The sequence below is a fragment of the Hyla sarda genome, chromosome 9, assembly GCF_029499605.1.
Source record: "Hyla sarda isolate aHylSar1 chromosome 9, aHylSar1.hap1, whole genome shotgun sequence".
NCBI lineage: Eukaryota > Metazoa > Chordata > Amphibia > Anura > Hylidae > Hyla > Hyla sarda.
In genome coordinates, this window is record NC_079197.1 from 132,886,445 (window position 1) to 132,906,772 (window position 20,328).

Genomic DNA, 20,328 nt, shown 5'->3' on the forward strand with positions numbered 1-20,328 from the left:
TAGTGTTTAGGACTCCATTTGATCCCATATTCGATATACCTTATCTTACATTTTTCAGAAGTGAGAACCTCCAGACATATCAAAAAAGAGAATATACATGCGGCACTCACCGGCCCTGGTTATCTTCAAACCTTATTCAGTGCATACACTTACAGAATGGTGGACAGGATTCAGAACGACAGGGGTGCACAGGCAATGGTGACGGCCTACACAAAGTCTCGAACTCTATCTGGTTCCGTAATCACTACTTATATCCCCAGTTTTTAAAAAGTGAGATCCTTCAGAAACATTAGTGTTTCTTTTCCCCACCTCTGCCATAAAGCGTGTTCCCAGTGTTTTAGCTGCCATTCCTCTTTGTATCTCCAGAATAATGATGTGAGTGTGACAGATCCTGAAGAAAATCTAGAGCGGGAGTTCTGGTCCAGCAAAACGGATTATCTCCTTTCCTTGGTGGGATATGCGGTGGGACTCGGAAACGTCTGGAGATTTCCATACCTTGCTTTTAAGCATGGAGGAGGTAAGGTGGAGCAATATGGTAAAGTTATTCCGCGATGACCAGCTTTACACAGTGACGTTTATTGTATTATTAAAAGCATTTTGTGATAATGAAGAAAGGAAGGACTAAGGGCGAAATGCTGATTGACTATATACAACAAATACAGAAATATAATCTATATAAAAGTTTAGTAGCTTGGTTTAGTCATTTTGTTTAGTAACGTTACATTATTTACCTTGACTGATCCTGAGATTCTGGTTACATTACCAACATGTTGGATTTGACTTTAGAGCAGATTCCACTCTGAAATCCATGTGAAATCCAATACCAAGCCAAATCCTTTGCATGTAAATGGGATAACTGTAACCAAATTCACATCCTTCAAAAAAAAAAATAATAATAATAATAATAATAATAATTCTGCACATATTTTTGGCCAACATGCAAAACTCATATTGAGTGGAAAAGGAGAGGTATATTGTATAACATAGGGCTAAGGCTGGATTCACTCAGGAGTAATGCAAGTCCTGACCTGGCCAAGGGTCTAATGTCCTGTTTGGGTGATCAGACCTGCAATCCTGCAGAGGCCTGCGGTCATGATACAGACATGTGACACCTGCATAATCCTCATACAAACCTGGTGTGACTCTGGTGCACATCGGCAGCACATTTATTTTAAACAGCCTGCTGGGGAAAGCATTTTTAGATTTTAGAACTACTCTGAAGAGACTCTAAGGGCTTGTTCACACTGTGAAAAATCTGCCCCGAATTTCCAAGATGAAATTCACGGCAGATTCTACTTGCAGCAGCCTCCCATTGATTTAATGGGACTTCACAACACAGTTCACACTGCAGAGTTTGCAGTATCTGGAAAAATCTTAAAGGAGTACTCCACCCCTAGACATCTTATCCCCTATCCAAAGGAGGCAGGACCCCAGCGATCTCCCTGCTGCACCTGGCGTTCGTTTAGAGTTCGGGATGGCACGGCCACGCTCCGCTTGTGATGTCACGGCCATGCCCCTTCAATGCAAATCTATGGGAAGGGGAGTGACATCCCTCCCATAGATTTGCATTGAGGGGGCGTGGCCGTGACATCACGAGCCTCCACCCCGCATCGCCAGTCATCCGGCTGTCTTGGGTGCCTCAGCCAAAATCGCTGGGGTCCCCATCGGCATGACCCCGGCGATCAGACATCTTATCGCCTATTCTTTGGGTAGGGGATAAAATGTCTAGGGGCAGAGTACCCCTTTAAGCAATATCTTAGCTGTGCTCCTGGATTTACTGGGACACAGAAGACAGCTCTCGGCCATTCTATTAACAGCCACCACAAAGTCAGGCATGCTCAGCTAAGTACCCACCAGATACACCATCTTACTCCAAACACATTAAATTGTCTATGCAAGTATTTACATAGGGACTATTGAAAGTAGATTCATTCAATGTGCAAACAGTACAATGGTGGTCAGTGGCAGACATAGACCTTTCCTTTGTAGACAATGGTAATAAATGGAAATAGCATGAAACTGGGAACAGAAAAGACAGAATGGAAACAATAGAAATGGTGTAAAACTCTGTTTATGGTATTGACTTTGAAACGTCAGGAAGAGTTTGGATTAAAGCATTTCCTGCATATTGAACATGACCACAAAACATAGTGAGAAGGCCTGGGAAGGCAATTGATTTACTGGTTCTCACTACCCAATAACAATAGATGGAACTTATATCTTTACAGTAAATGAGTATTCCTATCTGAATATTTATTGTATATCCACAGGATTTGCCATAACTGTCCCATGTGGGTCCCAGAAATGGGATTTGTTTCTATTGTGAGATTAAGGACCACCACCCTTTAGGTTTGGTTGCAGCACCCAGAGATGGTCAGGAAGCTGAAAAGAGCCGGGCTGGCTATGTTAAAGGGGTACTCCGCCCCTAGAGATCTTATCCCCTATCCAAAGGATAGGGGATAAGATGTCTGATCGCGGGGGTCCCGCTGCTGCTGAGGACTCCGCGATCTCACTGCGGCACTCTGTGTTCGTTTAGAGCATTGGGTGCAGCCCCGGAGGCTTGTGACGTCACTAACACGCTCTACTCGGGACGTCACGGCCACGCCCCCTCAATGCAAGTCTTTTGGAGGGGGCGTGACGGCCATCATGCCTCCTCCCATAGACTTGCCTTGAGGGGGTATGGCAGTGATGTCACGAGCGAAGCATGACCGTGACATCACGAGCCCCCGCCCCGCATCACCAGTCATCCGGCACGAAGCAAAGTTCGCTCCTTGCACCGGATGTCTGGGGTGCCACAGCCGAGATCGCAGGAGTCCCCAGCGGCAGAACCCCTACGATCAGACATCTTATCCCCCATGTTTTGGATAGGGGATAAGATGTCTAGGGGCAGAGTACCCCTTTAAGATAACTCTTATTGCATATCCGTCGAGTTCTGGAAACAGTGTAGCTTGCAGCGTTACTTAGCTTACACAACTCCAATTGACCTCTATGAGAGTTATCAAAAACTGCATAAAACAGCCCAGCTTCCCGACTACATCTATTGGCCACTACCAGGCTGGGAGTCGACGGCCCTTGATCTCCATATACATCGGTAGATGGGGGCCTTAGGAATACAGTATATCTAATTTACTCTATATGTTTCCTTACTTTAGGAGCATTTCTTATCCCGTATGTGATCATGCTGGCGCTGGCTGGTTTACCTTTATTATTACTTGAGTGCTCTCTTGGACAGTTTGCAAGTTTAGGTCCAATTGAAATATGGAGGATTGCACCACTTTTCCAAGGTAAGTCTGAACAAAATTTTATTATCATACTGGAATTATATTTCAGATGTATAATGAAAAAACATACAATGCAAGCTACCGTATTTTTCGCCCTATAGGACGCACCGGCATATAAGACGCACCCTATTTTAAAGGTGCAAAATCTAGAAAAAAAAGATTCTGCACCCAACAGTGATCTTCAACCTGCGGACCTCCAGATGTTGCAAAACTACAACTCCCAGCATGCCCGGACAGCCAACGGCTGTCCGGGCATGCTGGGAGTTGTAGTTTTGCAACATCTGGAGGTCCGCAGGTTGAAGACTACTGGATAGGAGGTAATACTCACCTGTCCCCGCCGCTCCGGACCATTCACCGCTGCCCCGGATGTCGCTCCATCGCTGCCGCCGAGTCCCCGTGGTGTCCCCAACACTCCGGACGTCTTCTTTCCCGGGATCCGCGCTCTCCGTCGCCATCATCACGTCGCTATGCACGCCGCTGATATTGGATGACGGGACGGCGTGCGCGACGATGTGATGACGTCGAAGGAGAGCGCCGGCCATGCAGGGGATCCCGGCACGGAGCAGACACCGAGGAGGCAGGTAAGGTCCCTCCCGGTGTCCTGTAAGCTGTTCGGGACGCCGCGATTTCACCGCGGCGGTCCCGAACAGCCGGGTTAGTGTTATTTTCGCTTCAGACGCGGCGGTCAGCTTTGATCGCCGCGTCTGAAGGGTTAATACAGGGCATCACCGCGATCGGTGATGTCCTGTATTAGCCGCGGGTCCCGGCCGTTGATGGCCGCAGGTATTCGCCGTATAAGACGCACCAACTTTTCCCCCCAGTTTTGGGGAAGAAAAAGTGCGTCTTATACGGCGAAAAATACGGTAAGTGCTTCCCTCTCTACAGACACCTAAAAGGCCATAGTGGCTGCTTTACTGACACATTCATTTATTTGGGGCCAACAAAAACAGCTCGGTACAGAGAATGTCATCACTTATATCATCCCTCTCTCCAGTTGGGTTTACAGTCTAATTTTATCTCATACACATACTAGGGTTAAACCCATTGGAAACCTGTCATCATATCAGTATATTTTTGGAGCATGGGAGGAAGTAAGAGATCATACAAACTCTATACAAATGGAGTTCTTGGTTGGATTTGGACCTCAGTGCCACTAGGAACCAATACTAACCACATAACTGCCTGACATATATACAGTATACTCTAAAGCTATTAATTCAGAAGCATGAAATCTGTTATGAATGCACAGTATATAATAAGGTCTTTTTTCTGACTTCTAGGTGTTGGTTTTACCATGGTGGTGATATCTACATTAGTATCTATATACTACAATGTGATTATAGCCTACAGTCTCTTTTATTTATTTTCCTCATTCCGAAGTTATCTGCCCTGGTCTGACTGCTTTGAGTGGGCCGACGGTAATTGTCAAAGCAGCTTACATGGTAAGAAAGATACTATTGGATGATATTGGATGGAAGATCATAGTAATGATGATAAAAAATTATACGGAAAGAATTATTAATGGGCAAGGTGATGAGAGAAAGTAGGGATCTCACGTATGTACAATGCATTTGGAAAGTTTTTAGACCCTTACTTTTATCACATTTTGTTAGGTTGCGGCCTAGTGCTAAAATAGAAACCTAAAAACGCTTAAAGGGGTATTCCAGGAATATTTTTTTTATTTGACTATGCTACAGGGTCTGTGAAGTTCGTGTAGATCATTTTATGGTGTCTGTACCTGTGTGTGAGGGTTTTACAATCAGGGTGCCTACAGCTGTTGCATTAGTTGCAGATTGATCTCTCTCCCACCAAGCGATCTCTCCACCCATTGAAGCAGACAGGCTCCCTGTCATCAGCTGACTAGTGAGTCAGGTCTCGGCCGCATTGCAAGCTGGGAAAAATCTGAGACAACAGTAATTTTGTATGCTGATAAAAATCAATGTTGGGGTGAAAATCACAGAAGAATTGTGAGAAAACCGTCACACACAGGTACAGACACTATATTATGAACTACACTAACTTTACAGCCCCTGTAGCATAGTCAAATAAAAAAAAAAATCTGGAATACCTCTTTAATGCTATGTTTGTTTGCAGCCTAACTCGGTAGATAGTTGGAACACAGCCTCCAGTCTTGAGTTTGATGCCACAAGGTTTCCACACTTGGATTTGGGGATTTTCTGCCATTCTTCCCTGCAGATCTGCTTAAGCTCTGTCAGGTTGTATGGGGACCACCGATGTGCAGTCATTTTTTTAGGTCTCTTCAGAGAAGTTTGATTGGGTTCATGGTAGGGCTCTGGCGGGGCCTCTCAAGGATATTCACAAAGTTGTCCCTAAGCCACTCCTGTGTTGGAAGGCAAATCTATAGACCATTCTGAGGTCTCCATTCAGCACCATTTAGCAGGAGAGGTTTGCTATGGAGATTTTCTTCTGCTCTGGACAGTTCCTGACATGGACATCAGGTGTCAGCAGAGAGCACTGTGGTCAGACTGAAAATAACTACACAACTTCCTCTGGAGCATACAACAGCTGATAAGTACTGGAAGAAGTAAACATTTTACATAGAAGTAACTTACAAATCTGTTTATCTTTATGGCACCAGTTAATTTACATTTGTTTTCTCTGGAAAACCCATTAAATATTGAAATATTTTTATTCAAATATAAATATTCATATTTAACTATAAACATACATATGTAAATATATCATATAATGATTATGCCAGTTTCAATTTAAAAAGGGGCATTCTGATAAGACAATCCAGTTTAGGTTATTCTTAGTCTCATTCTCTGGTCAATGGGCTGAAAAGACAAAAATATGACTATTTTGTGCTAAAAAAAAAAAAAGAGGTATCACATTCATCACATGACAGTGAAGGGGAGTTTTCTGGGAATGGGTGGCCAATCGAACCATGCTAAGAGATATTTTATTACTTCCCTTCTGATTTTTGTTTGTTCCTTAAAGGGGCACTGTCAAATATTTAAAAAAAAACCTTTTTATATGTTGTACATCTTGGCAAAACAATAGTTTTTCTAATATACTTCTTAATTTTTTTTCTAATTTTTTTAAAGAAAACTGCCTTTGAAAATCCCACCACTAGGGGTCCCCATACCTCCTGGGACAGTGAGTCCCACATAACAGTTTTTATTTTTTTATTTTTGTGGGATCTGACAGGTACGCTTTAACCTATTGTCATCCAGAGCTGCATTCAAAGTTCTGCTTATTACAACTGCAGCCAGTCAACAGTTTTGTAGCCACAGCTCATTACCTAAAAAAACAATACTTATTGTGTTCTAATATAGAAAGTAATCCTGACACCAGACAGTCCTACTATATGTGGTGTAAAAATCACACAATGATTTAAATCGTCCAAACATTATATTTATTCAAAATATGCCCACCTTGTAAACATTATGATCATTATATACATAGCCATAAGACATAGAACCTATTGGCAAATGGTCGGCTCCAAATCTTGTTGCCTCCTGCTAGAACTAGGGACCCATTGTGATGTCAGAGCCGCCATCCATCAAAGAACACTTTAGTATACCAGTCTAACCCCACTTCACAGAAAGCAAACTGATGCAATAAGCTCTGTACAAACACTAAAGAAGTTGCTGAGATATGTAAGCACTTCAGCCTGCACAATACTAAATGGATGCCTGCTCTATACAATGATGTAACTCAGGTCAGTACAAGATAAGTGAAGCAAAGTATTTGCAAAGTTACTCAACTTCTTATGGGGATTTTATATATATATATATATATATATATATATATATATATATATATATATAATCATTGCTTGTAAACTGTAAAGGGGTATATAAAGCTGAACATCATATATGAGCACCCTAATGACAATGCATTTATGTATTCATGCTGGCTTCAAGGGGTACTCCGGCATTAAAACATCTTAACCCCTATCCAAAGGATAGGGGATAAGATGCCTGATCGCAGGGGGCCCCGCCGCGAGGGACCCCCGTGATCTTGCACGCAGCACCCCGTTAGAATCAGTCCCCGGAGCACGTTCGTTCTGGGTCTGATTACTGGCGATCACTGGACCGGAGCATTGTGACAGCTGTCACGCCCCCTCACATAGGCTTGCATTGAGGGGGCGGAGCGTGTCATCACACGGGGGCGGGGCCATGACGTCAAAATGCTCCGGCCCCCGTAATTGCCAGTAATCAGACCCGGAGCAAACGTGATTCTAACAGGGTGCTGCATGCAAGATCACGGGGGTCCCCAGCGGCGGGACCCCCGCGATCAGGCATCTTATCCCCTATCCTTTGGATAGGGGATAAGATGTCTTAGCGCCAGAGTACCCCTTTAAAGGAGTCGTCTAGTATAAAAAAAACGTATCCCCTATCCGCAAGATAGGGGATAGGTGTCAGATCGCGAGGGGTTCAACTACTGCCCCCCCCGCCCCCGCAATCACCGGCCTAGTGCCCAGGCTCTCTGTATGAATGAAGTGTGCTGCCCAATAATAAGGTTCTGCACACAAGTTGTAACATAGAGGCACACAGAACTATAAGTGGTCTCCACAATATACATCAGTGAAGGTCATGATGCCTCAGAATTCCTTATAATGGTTCCAAAACACGTCAGAATACATGAGCTCTTGATGTACTTACTATCAAGTATTTTAGTTGAATTACCAAACAGCATATTATGTGCCTCAAACATCTTCATCCGATCAGAATCTACTGTAACAAATGTAACATGTCATTTCTAGGCAGCTGCAATGTGACTCTAGAGAATGCTACACTAGTAATGAATGTATCGTGGGCCGACGGAAACAACCTCACCTGCTCTGCTCGAAACGGCACAGAGTTACCCAGCAAACAGTATTGGGAGTAAGTATTGTATTTTCAGATTGTAATTTAATAGTTAATAAAAATGTTGCTTGCTATATCCGGTTATATACTTTGTCATGAGTGGGAAATCAAATCCTTCAACTTTCATTGTTTATGTTGTGCATTTCAAGGATGTTTTTGAGAATTCTGAAGTCTATGACTATTTTTAAAGCCCATTCATATACAGTTTTTCACATAAGTGAGTCCATTCCTCACATTTTTGTAAATATTTTATTCTATCTTTTCACGTGACAACACTGATTAGAAATGACCCCACAATAAAGGGGTACTCCACCCCTAGACATCTTATTCCCTATCCAAAAGATACCCCAGCAGGTATCCCTGCTGCACCCGGCGTTCGTTTAGAGCGTCAGGTGCAGCACCGGAGGTTCGTGATGTTATGGCCATGCCCCGCTGGCGACGTAACGGCCAAGTCCCCTCAATGCAAGTCTCAATGCCCCCTCCCATAGACTTGCATTGAGGAGGCGTAGTCATGATGTCACAAGTGGGGCGTGACCGTGATGTCACAAGCCTCCGCCCCATATCACCAGTCATCTGTAATGGAGTGAAGTTCGCTCCGTGCACCGGATGTCTGGGGTGCATCAGCTGAGATTGCAAGGATCCCCAGCGGCGGGACCCCCGTGATCAGACATCTTATACTTTGGATAGGGAATAAGATGTCTAAGGGCGGAGTACCCTTTTAAGTAGTGAACGCTCAGCCTGTATCATCAGCCATATCTCCCCATGTAACAGGAGATGTGTGGCCGAGGGCTCATTGAAGCAGCTGTGGCTGCACAAACAATTCAACATTTCATTCCTAATGCCCTACCTGCCAAAAAAAAGGCTTTGTAAACGAGTGCCGATCTTTGCATCATCTTCTCATTCTGTTCCCTAGAGGAGATCCTCCTATGGAACCCTTCTCTAAGGTATTCACACAAGGGTATGGTTCACAAAAGACCATTTTAGATAGGGTTACACTTTTGGTTATGACAGTATATGCATCCGTGAATTTGTCTAAGAGAGGTGATATGAGTTTCCAGCCTATATAGGAATATTGTAGTGACATGTGACAGTTTACAAACTGGCTCTGGTAAGTTATATTTTTATTATTTCAGCAAAGTGGCTCTGAAGAGATCGAGTGGTATGGACGAGACTGGGCAGGTGGTTTGGCACTTAGCCCTCTGCCTGCTACTGGCATGGATCATAACTGCTGCTGCCCTGGTGAAAGGAATAAAATCTTCTGGAAAGGTAAATGCAGGGGTCACGTCCTGGGGAAAAAAAGTGTGGGAACTCACCCAAGATTTCCACTCAAGGGCTGGTCCTCGAGGACTCTGGTTAATGGGAACAGTCTTCCTGCTGTGGAAAAGCACAGGAGCTCCGTTCCCATGCGTTCCTCCAGGACTTGAGCCCTGGGTAAGTGTATATTACTACTATGTGCCACTGCCATGTAGTATAACAGAATGAAACAAAAGACAGACAGCGCTCCATAGTGTGACACCGCTGTTGCACAAAGGGTTTGGAATAGATGAATATTGCTCTTACCCCAATGGTTAATCTCCACCAAGTGCAACAATGATTCAAGATATAGAATATGAATAAGGCGTCAGCAGGCACTCCTCGTCTCATCAGAAATAGCGAAAATAACGATAGAACTCCAAAGTGTGGACGGGATGCATGGGCACTCAACAACCAGGTAGCAGGATAAAATGTTTATTCACCCATAATGCAACGCGTTTCACAGCACAGCTGCTTCATCAGCAGCCACCTAACCAAAAATTATCTAACCAAAAAGACACTTTTGGCTTGGCATACATTCTCGATCATGTTCTAAGACTTCTAGCTAGAGTGAACAATCATTTAACAAGGAAAGCTACCTATAAAAAAGTGGTGTCAGAGAGAGCTTCTTTGTAAATCCATTCCGATCAGCTGAGTGTCACACACCTCCCCCGCTGACCTTTTTGCTAATCCACAGTCAACAAATGCTAATTAGAACCGGACGCGCTTTTATCTAACTTCCGCTTAATCAAATTTTTTCTCTCTTTTAGGTGGTATATGTCACTGCAGTATTCCCATATATTGTCCTTATTATTCTTCTCGTCAGAGGGGCAACTTTGGAGGGAGCCAGAGATGGCATTGAATATTATATTGGACAACAGTCTGACATTACAAAACTAAGTAATGGGGAAGTGAGTATTTCTATGAAATTTACCTGATACAATGATTATTGTACAATGGCCCTCATTTACTATTGCAAACCCGACATGTTATGTTGGGTCGTGCGCCAGATTCTGGCGCATTGCGCCAGAAATTCTGTCTGCGCCAGATTTTGCACCAGAATTTAAAAAACCCCAACTAACTCTCCATTTTGCTAAGAAAACCCGATAAAGGGGCGTGACTGCCGGAAAAGGGGGCATGGTCACCAAAAAAGGGGCGTGTTCCCGACATTTTCACAAAAAACCTACATATTTACTAAGGTTTCTACAGAAAATGTCGTGGATTTCGGCTGAGGAAAACCCGACAGATCAGAGCGTGTGTAAAAAATAAATGAAAAATGTAGGGAAAGTGGAAAATGTAGGGAAACCTTAGTAAATACCGTGGAAAATAAATTGTAGGGAATTGAAACACACAAAGAAACCTACACAACACTCTTAGTAAATAAGGGCCGATGTCTCGATGACTATGACTGTCCTTCAATTGCATTCATCTTTAGAAAGGCCATCATTGAACGTGCAGTACCAGAAGAAATGAAGCGGAGCACTCATCAGGATGCAGGGGAGCAGGTGGACAGGATGCTGGGGTACGGAGCTGGCGACGGACCGTTGCGCGCCGACTAAGTCGGCGCGCAACGGTCCGTCGCCAGCTCCATACCCCCGCGTCCTGTACTTCTGCTCCCCTGCATGTCTCACCCTGATTGCCGTGATAAGCAATAAAGAAGCACCTGCATCAAAGATCCTGGTGAGTGCCCCGCTTCATTTCTTCTGGTACTGTACATCGTTCTCTGGTTATCTGCATGACAGCACCCATAGGAAACAGAGTGTCTTCTAGGGGCCGTGCTAGTTTTGCATCTGTGTCCATACGCATACTGAGTGGTGCCGAGTGCTTTTTTTGTTAACTAGCGGTCATTGAATGCTTGCTTCTCATTCTAGGTCTGGAGAGATGCTGCCACCCAGATATTCTACTCTCTAAACACGGCTTGGGGAGGGCTGATCGCTCTTTCATCTTATAATAAGTTTCAAAACAACAGTTACTGGGATTCCATCATTGTCTCTATTATCAATTGCCTAACCAGCATCCTTGCGGGATTCTCTATCTTTTCCATCCTTGGGCATATGGCTTTGGTGTCAGGAAAAAAAGTTTCTGAAGTGGTGGATGAAGGTAAAACACATAATGATACAAGAGATATGTAACCAGAAAAAAGAAAAGTACAGAGGTATATAGTGAGCAATTGGCACTGGAAAATATAACACAAATAAATACACTGCTGGATGAAGAGGTGGTGTCAAATGTCCGATGTGAATCCATGGCGGTGCATCACGTATAAAGCAAATAGCAATTCATAATATACGGAAGAAAGGGAAACGGAGCACTCACACCATCGCTGTCCTTCGGATCAAATTGCTAAAACGGAGGTCCCGATTTCGGTGACTTCTGCAGGGAGGCGATGGTGGAATTGGCTCAGCTCCCCCAATTCCACTATCGCCTCCCTGCAGAAGTCACCGAAATTGGGACCTTCGTTTTAGCAATTTGATCCGAAGGACAGCGATCGTGTGAGTGCTCCGTTTCCCTTTCTTCCGTATATTATGAACATAATGATACAATATTTCCTCTTGTTTTCATTGATTATTTTGTTTGTTGTTGTTACGAATGTCTATTTACATAATAAGCAATAACCACTTTATGCCGCAGATCTAAAGTTGACCATACACACTATATTAAAGCGTGCATCTAATGGTTTAAAGGGGGTACAACACTGTGATCGTGATGTCAGCAGAGAGCTCTGTGTTCCAAAAAGAAAAGAATGTTCTCTGTAGTATTCAGCAGCTAATAAGTACTGGAAGGATTAAGATTTTTTAACAGAAGTAATTTACAAATCTGTTTAACTTTCTGGCACCAGTTGCTAAAAAAAATGTTTTCCAGTGGCGTGCCCCTTCAAGAAAAGTGATGATCCTGCAGCATTGTGCAAGATATTAATTTGTGTAAATCACTTTCATTTCATATTTGGTGTGTAAATCCTTGAAGGGGGCACTGTTTTCCCCATTCCAAGCTGCTCTCTGCTGAATACATGTGTGCACTATGAAACAGAGATTTCTGCTCCGTCTCCAGCGCAAGATCAATGTAATGTGATGCTATGGTTGTGGGTCTCATGCTAAAGATGGGTGCTATGGAGACAGAGTGGGAAGCTTTGTCTCTTACGGCATAGTCATATACAGTGGGGTGCAGGGAATGTTGCCCAATTCGAGGATGTAGGTGCTGAATTTAAAATGCGTGTCATTTTGAAAAATGATCATTATGCACAAAGATGCAGCTATTTTATGTGTTGGCCAATTTTAGGTCATATAATACTAATACTAGTTCTAGTACCAGTTCTAATAATGATACTAGTCATCTAGTTCTAATACTAAACAATGTTGATGTAAAGTAGTCCTAAATCCAGGTGTGATTGCCCTTTATATTGTGTTAACATGATTATATGAGTTTTCTACATTTTGATAGTACTATAGTAAATAGTGTTGAGGAAAGGAAACCAGACAAACCCAGATGTGGTCCAATTTTTGTAAAAAAAAATTCAGTTGAGCACAAACATGAACCCCAGGCGGCATACTTTAGCCAAACCTGCTTACATAGAGTAATCTAGGTATGCTTTATGCATCCCCATCTTACTGTAATAAATTCTAAAGGCCTGACACACTGCATCAGACCCAGGGAATCATCCCCTCACATTGCACAGGAAGCTAACACATTTCTTGCTGCCATCTGCTTTGGAATGTTCCATATTTTCCATAACCAGTCAGGTACAACACCAAACAGCAGCAGCATGGCACTACAGGGTGGCAGGGGCCATTATATGTGTCTACTTCCAGCCTAAAATACCAGCCTACTACCCCTCTTTAATCCTTTTATTATTATTATATTTCTTTAGGTTTTGATCTGTGAAATACCAGTCTTCTTCCTGTAAAAAGAGAAAAAAGTTAGATAAAAAATAGAATAAAAAAAAAAAAAAAAAAAACTAAAATCAAAGCCATACTTACTTCTCATCTCTCCAGCATCTTCTATGATTGCTGCCACCTCCTGGCCAGCAGCATAAAGTTTCTGGTGCAGAACCAGAAAAAAACTTTTTCTTCTGGCTGGGAGACCCCATAGCAGTCGGCAGTAAGCCATCCCTACCAATGCGTTAGATTGCTGTGTAATGGGAGGGAAAGATTGCAACTCAGGGAATCTATTAAAAGTTATATAAAGTAACATCCAAATCTGACAGAATTAGTTCTATCTGAACTGAATTTTTTGTTGAGGTTGGACAAACTTTTAAAATGTTTGCTCATCTCTATTCTTAAAAAAGTTAAAGGGGTACTCCAGTGGAATTTTTTTTAATCAACTGGTGCAAAAAAGTTAAACAGATTTGTAAATGACATCTATTAAACAATTCTTATCCTTCCAGTACTTATCAGCTGCTGTATGCTAAAGAGGAAGTTGTGTAGTTCTTTTCTGTCTGACCACAGTGCTCTCTGCTGACACCTCTGTTCCATGTCAGGAACTGCCAAGAGTAGGAGCAAATACCTATAGCAAACCTTTCCTGCTCTGGACAGTTCCTGACTTTAACAGAGGTGTCAGCAGAGAGCACTGTGGTCAAATAGAAAAGAACTATAAAACTTCCTCTGTAGTATACAGCAGCTGATAAGTACTGAAGGATTATGATTTTTAAATAGAAGTAATTTACAAATCTGTACAACCTTCTGCCACCAGAATTTTTTTTCCCACTGGAATACTCCTTTAAAGAGTACCTGTCACCAAACTAAATTTAAAATATATTGTTCCTTATGTAATCATAAGACACTTTGCTATTTACCTGCTGTTAAAATTCTCAACCTTTATATGTTTTTAATGTGATTGGAAAAACAGCCACTAGGTGGCTCTGTTCTGTTCCTTGTGCAAGTCAATCAGTTAGTTTGGTCTTCTCCCGACCTGGCAGGAGACCAAACTCAGGAAGTGTGTGCAGGACATGGTGAGGCACAGCTCTTGCAGGCTTCAGTGACGTTGTACCTGTTGGGAATCGCCCACTTTCTCCTGCAAGGAGCTCACACAATGTGAGCATTAGAAAAGGTATGATACACAGCTTTTTAACCCCTTAAGGACTCAGGGTTTTTCCGTTTTTGCACTTTCGTTTTTTCCTCCTTACCTTTTAAACATCATAACCCTTTCAATTTTCCACCTAAAAATCCATATTATGGCTTATTTTTTGTGTCGCCAATTCTACTTTGCAGTGACATTAGTCATTTTACCCAAAAATGCCGGCGAAACGGAAAAAAAATCATTGTGCGACAAAATAAAAAAAAAACGCCATTTTGTAAATTTTGGGGGCTTCCGTTTCTACGCAGTGCATATTTCGGTAAAAATTACACCTTATCATTATTCTGTAGGTCCATACGGTTAAAATGATACCCTACTTATATAGGTTAGATTTTGTCGCACTTCTGGAAAAAATCATAACTACATGCAGGAAAATTTATACGTTTAAAAATGTCATCTTCTGACCCCTATAACTTTTTTATTTTTCCACGTTCAGGGTGGTATGAGGACTCATTTTTTGCACCGTGATCTGAAGTTTTTATTGGTATGATTTTTGTTTTGATCAGACTTTTTGATCACTTTTTATTCATTTTTTTAATGGTATAAAAAGTGACCAAAATACGCTTTTTTGGACTTTGGAACTTTTTTGCGCGTACGCCATTGACCGTGCAGTTTAATTAATGATATATTTTTATAGTTCGGACATTTACGCACGCGGCGATACCACATATGTTTATTTAATTATTTTTTTACACTGTTTTATTTTTTTATGGGAAAAGGGGGGTGAATCAAACTTTTCTTAGGGAAGGGGTTAAATGACCTTTATTAACCCTTTTTTTAACATTTTTTTGCAGTCTTATAGGTCCCATAGGGACCTATAACACTGCACACACTGATCTCCTATGCTGATCACTGGCGTGTATTAACACGCCTGTGATCAGCATTATCGGCGCTTGACTGCTCCTGCCTGGATCTCAGGCACGGAGCAGTCATTCGTCGATCGGACACCGAGGAGGCAGGTAAGGGCCCTCCCGGTGTCCGGTCAGCTGTTCGGGATGCCGCGATTTCACCGCGGCGGTCCCGAACAGCCCGACTGAGCAGCCGGGATACTTTCAGTTTCACTTTAGAAGCGGCGGTCAGCTTTGACCGCCGCTTCTAAAGGGTTAATACCGCACATCGGCGCGATCGGCGATGTGTGGTATTAGCCGTGGGTCCCGGCCGCTGATGAGCGCCGGGACCGAAGCGATATGATGCAGGATCGCGGCACGATCCCGCTTCATATCGCGGGAGCCGGCGCAGGACGTAAATATACGTCCTGCGTCGTTAAGGGGTTAAAGCTCAGATTTATTTTTTAAGGGCAGGAAGGGTGTTAGGAGTAGTTACAGAATATAATCTGACTCTGTTTACAAAATATGGTTTGATGAAAGGTACTATGGTTTTATGACATGTGATGTCATCACACTGTCCTGCTAGATGCTGTATATGCAGAATAAAACAATCATACCTTTATAGTAGTTGTATTTTGGAATTTTAAGACTTATAATGAATTATGTTTTCTTTAGGATTTGGGTTAGCTTTTATTGCTTACCCTGATGCATTGGCAAAATTGCCAATTTCTCCTCTCTGGTCAATTCTATTCTTTTGCATGCTGTTGGCTTTGGGACTTGACTCACAGTTTGCTCTAATAGGTAAGCTGAACACAATTTATAATGTCCTCTTTGGTACAAATGTATGTATAGGGAAGGATGATGAGAAATTTGGTCAGGGGGACTGAAGGGGTAATGAGGGAGGGTAAAATGGGCCTCATTTACTAAGAGTGTTGGGTTTTTACTAGTGGGAAATATTGCTTCAGACTTGCAGGATTCCTCTCTATTTACTAAAATAAGTCAGGAACATTTTCTGACCAGCTTTTTCTAGGTCAATATTTCCAGCCATTTACCCACAGGATTTTCTGTGAATTCAATAGTAAATCGGTCGGGTTGTGAAACCACGCCCCTTTTTAACCAACCACGCCCCCTCTGAGGCAGATCACGCCCCCTTTCAGCTTTTCACAGTGCAATGTCGGGTTTGTTGGAGTTTTTCAGGCGCACACTGTCACAAACTGGCGCAGACTGGTGCAGACTCTGCGCCAAAATAACCAGACAAAAACAGGTCGGTTTAAGTTTAGTAAATGAGGCCCAATGTTTTAGGGGTTTATTAGCAAAATACTGTTGGAGAAGTCTTAAGATCTCCCTTATTGGGGATTGAACCATGGTGGACAGTCTAGGGTCAAATGTGTGAATCATAATAGGGGCAAGTCCTAAATTGAGGGAAACGTGAAGGGTAAGTGTCCAACATGCTACATCTTTAACATGTGAGAAGAGAATACATTCACAAGACGATCAAGGTGCCAAGTGACTTAAAGTTTCTTCTGAAGAAGGCATTTTACAGAACATAGGTTCCAACTCCAGTTATAGACTATGCAACGTTCTACAGTTGAAGACCATCTGAAAAATGATTGCTATGGGCAACTTGCTCTATGAGTCTTATTTGGATCTTGTCACCTTTTTAAGATTAGCTTATTATTATTATTTTTTTATCTTTGTAGAAACTCTCACTACTACAATACAAGACGTGTTTCCAGCATTAATGAAAAAAATGAGGATTCCCCTTACTGCAGCAATATGTGCCATGTTATTTCTCCTTGGGCTTCCTTGTGTGACTCAGGTAAGTACTGAAAGTAATATCTGACTTGAGGCTATAGACTTTTAGGCTGATTTCAATAAGAATTTACAGAAAGTATAGGAATAGTCTATCTAGCTTCAATGTAAACTATACATAGGGTTCACTGGCCCTAGGTGGCCATTTATAATGTACATACTGTAAATAAAGCACAACGTAAAGATAGTGTGTACAGTGGTAAGAAGGTGGCATTTTGCATGATGACGCTGGCGTTTTGTGCTACTTTTTGTCTGTTGATCAACAAACCCTTATTGTGATAACATATTGTATCCAAGATTTCTACAGTTCCTCAATAGGTAGAGGCTCCAAATGGAACACCAGAAACAAGTAGTGGTGACAAGTGAAAAGATAAAATGGTCTTTTTGTATGTTCATAATGACTTGTAGAATTGAATCCATATTAACCCCTTAAGGACTGAGCCCTTTTTCACCTTAAGGACTCGGCCATTTTTTGCAAATCTGACCACTGTCACTTTAAACATTAATAACTCTGATGCTTTTAGTTATCATTCTGATTCCAAGATTGTTTTTTCGTGACATATTCTACTTTAACATAGTGGTAACATTTTGTGGTAACTTGCATCCTTTCTTGGTGAAAAATCCCAAAATTTGATGAAAAATTAGAAAATTTTGCATTTTTCTAACTTTGAAGCTCTCTGCTTGTAAGGAAAATGGATATTCCAAATAAATTTACACATACATATACAATATGTCTACTTTATGTTTGCATCATAAAATTGATGAGTTTTTACTTTTGGAAGACACCAGAGGGCTTCAAAGTTCCGCAGCAATTTTCCAATTTTTCGCTAAATTTTGAAACTCACTCTTTTCAGGGACCAGTTCAGGTTTAAAGTGCTCTGCTGGTGCACTACAGGTCTCAGAAGAGAAGGAGTCACATTTGGCTTTTTGAAAGCAAATTTTGCTCTGGGGGCATGCCGCATTTAGGAAACCCCTATGGTGCCAGGACAGCAAAAAAAAACCCACATGGCATACTATTTTGGAAACTAGAGCCCTCGGGGAATGTAACAAGGGGTTAAGTGAACCTTAATACCGCACAGACGTTTCACGACTATTGCATATGTAAAAAGGGTAAAAGCAGAAAATACCCCCCAAAATTTGTAACACAATTTCTCCCGAGTACGGCGATACCCCATATGCGACCCTAAACTGTTGCCTTGAAATACGACAGGGCTCCAAAGTGAGAGCGCCATGCGCATTTGAGGCCTAAATTAGGGATTGCATAGGGGTGGACATAGGGGAATTCTACGCCAGTGATTCCCAAACAGGGTGCCTCCAGCTGTTGTAAAACTCCTAGCATGCCTGAACAGTCAGTGGCTATCTGGCAATACTGGGAGTAGTTGTTTTGCTGGAGGTTCCGTTTTGGAAACCGTGGCGTATCAGACGTTTTTCATTTTTATTGGGGAGGGGAGGGGGGCTATGTAGGGGTATGTGTATATGTAGTGTTTTTTTACTTTTTATTTTATTTTGTGGTTGTGTAGTGTTTTTAGGGTACAGTCGCACGGGCGGGGGTTCACAGTAGTTTCTCGCTGGAAGTTTGAGCTGTTGCAGAAAATTTGCCGCAGCTCAAACTTGCAGCCGGATACTTACTGTAAGCCTCCGCCCATGTGAGTGTACCCTGTACATTCACATTGGGGGGGGGAGGGGGAGACATCCAGCTGTTGCAAAACTACAACTCCTAGCATGTACGGTGCATGGTGTAAGGTGACTGCTGGGAGTTGTAGTTTGCAACAGCTGGAGGCACACCGGTCGTGAAACACTGAGTTAGGTAAAAAAAAAAAACTGAGTTTCACAGCCAGTGTGCCTTCAGCTGTTGCAAGACTACAACTCTCAGCAGTCACCGACAGTCAATGGGCATGCTGGGAGTTGTAGTTATGCAACCAGCAGATGCACCACTACAACTCCCAGCATGCACTTTAGCTGTTTGTGCAAGCTGGGAGTTGTAGTTATACAACAGCTGAAGGTACACTTTTCCATAGAAAAAATGTGCCTCCAGCTGTTGCAAAACCATAAGTCCCAGCATGCCCATAAGGGAATGCTGGGAGTTGTGGTGGTCTGCCTCCTGCTGTTGCATAACTACAGCTCCCAGCATGCTCTTTTTGCATGCTGGGAGCTGCTGCTAAGCAACAGCAGGAGGCTGTCACTCACCTCCTGCTGCTGCTCCGTCGCAGGACTGTCCCTCGCCGCCGCCGTCACTCCTGGGGCCCCGATCCCAACATGGACGCCTGGGATCGGGGTCCCCAGCACCCGGGGTCGTCTTCCTGCACCCGATCACGTCCTCCGGAAGAGGGGCGGAGCGGGTGCCGGAGTGACACCCGCAGCAGGCGCCCTGATTGGTCAGCCAACGAATCAGGGCGATCGTGAGGTGGCACCAGTGCCACCGCACCCCTGCAGGCTCTGGCTGTTCGGGGCCGTCAGAGACGGCCCCGATCAGCCAGTAATTCCGGGTCACCGGGTCACTGGAGACCCAATTGACCCGGAATTGCCGCAGATCGCTGGACTGAATTGTCCAGCGATCTGCGGCCATCGTCGACATGGGGGGACATAATGACCCCCCTGGGCGATATGCTGGGATGCCTGCTGAATGATTTCAGCAGGCATCCGGCTCCGGTCCCCACCGCTAGCCTGTGTCCTTAAGGACTCGGAATGCAGGGCGTATCCATACGCCTTGCTTCCTTAAGAGGTTAATAAACCAGTCTGATGATGCTGTTGTGTAAAGCAGCTTTTATGTAACTTGTTTTTCCCTTTTACAGTCGGGCATATACTGGGTAAATCTCATTGACTCCTTCTGTGGGGGATGGGCATTGCTGTTTGCCGCAGTTTTGGAATTGGTGGCAGTTATCTGGATTTACGGTAAACCTCCACAAACATTTCTATATTTATATCTTTATATAAATTTAATTTAGGGTTTTGCTCCTGACATGATTCCCCCTTAAAAGAAAACAGTAGAGTCCAACAGAGTTACACCTATATAAATGTAGGCTCATGTAGGGAAATTTGACAGAATATAATACTTATAAGCGTACAAAGTGCCAAAATAACCTACGGAAACAACGTATTATGCAAAGATCATCAATATTTCTTAAAATAAAAATGTATAATATCCATGAGACATAAGTAAAAAAAAAAACACATAGGGGGGAGATTCATGAAAACCTGTGCAGAGGAAAA

General features: G+C 43.0%; 1 protein-coding gene across 2 annotated transcripts in view; it reads left to right on the forward strand.

Annotated features, from left to right (window-relative positions):
* Positions 1-348: 348 nt before the first annotated feature.
* LOC130290387 (sodium- and chloride-dependent neutral and basic amino acid transporter B(0+)-like) overlaps positions 349-20,328 on the forward strand; it is a 28,737-nt gene continuing 8,757 nt past the window's right edge. The window contains exons 1-11 of one of the 2 annotated variants that reach the window (XM_056537970.1): positions 349-517; positions 3,153-3,284; positions 4,562-4,723; positions 6,824-6,830; positions 8,018-8,134; positions 9,250-9,382; positions 10,180-10,320; positions 11,281-11,509; positions 15,982-16,107; positions 17,007-17,125; positions 19,911-20,010. In XM_056537970.1, the coding sequence (XP_056393945.1) occupies positions 3,179-3,284; positions 4,562-4,723; positions 6,824-6,830; positions 8,018-8,134; positions 9,250-9,382; positions 10,180-10,320; positions 11,281-11,509; positions 15,982-16,107; positions 17,007-17,125; positions 19,911-20,010 (1,240 nt within the window). In that variant the 5' untranslated portion in view covers positions 349-517; positions 3,153-3,178. The other variant, XM_056537969.1, reaches the window with a different exon arrangement.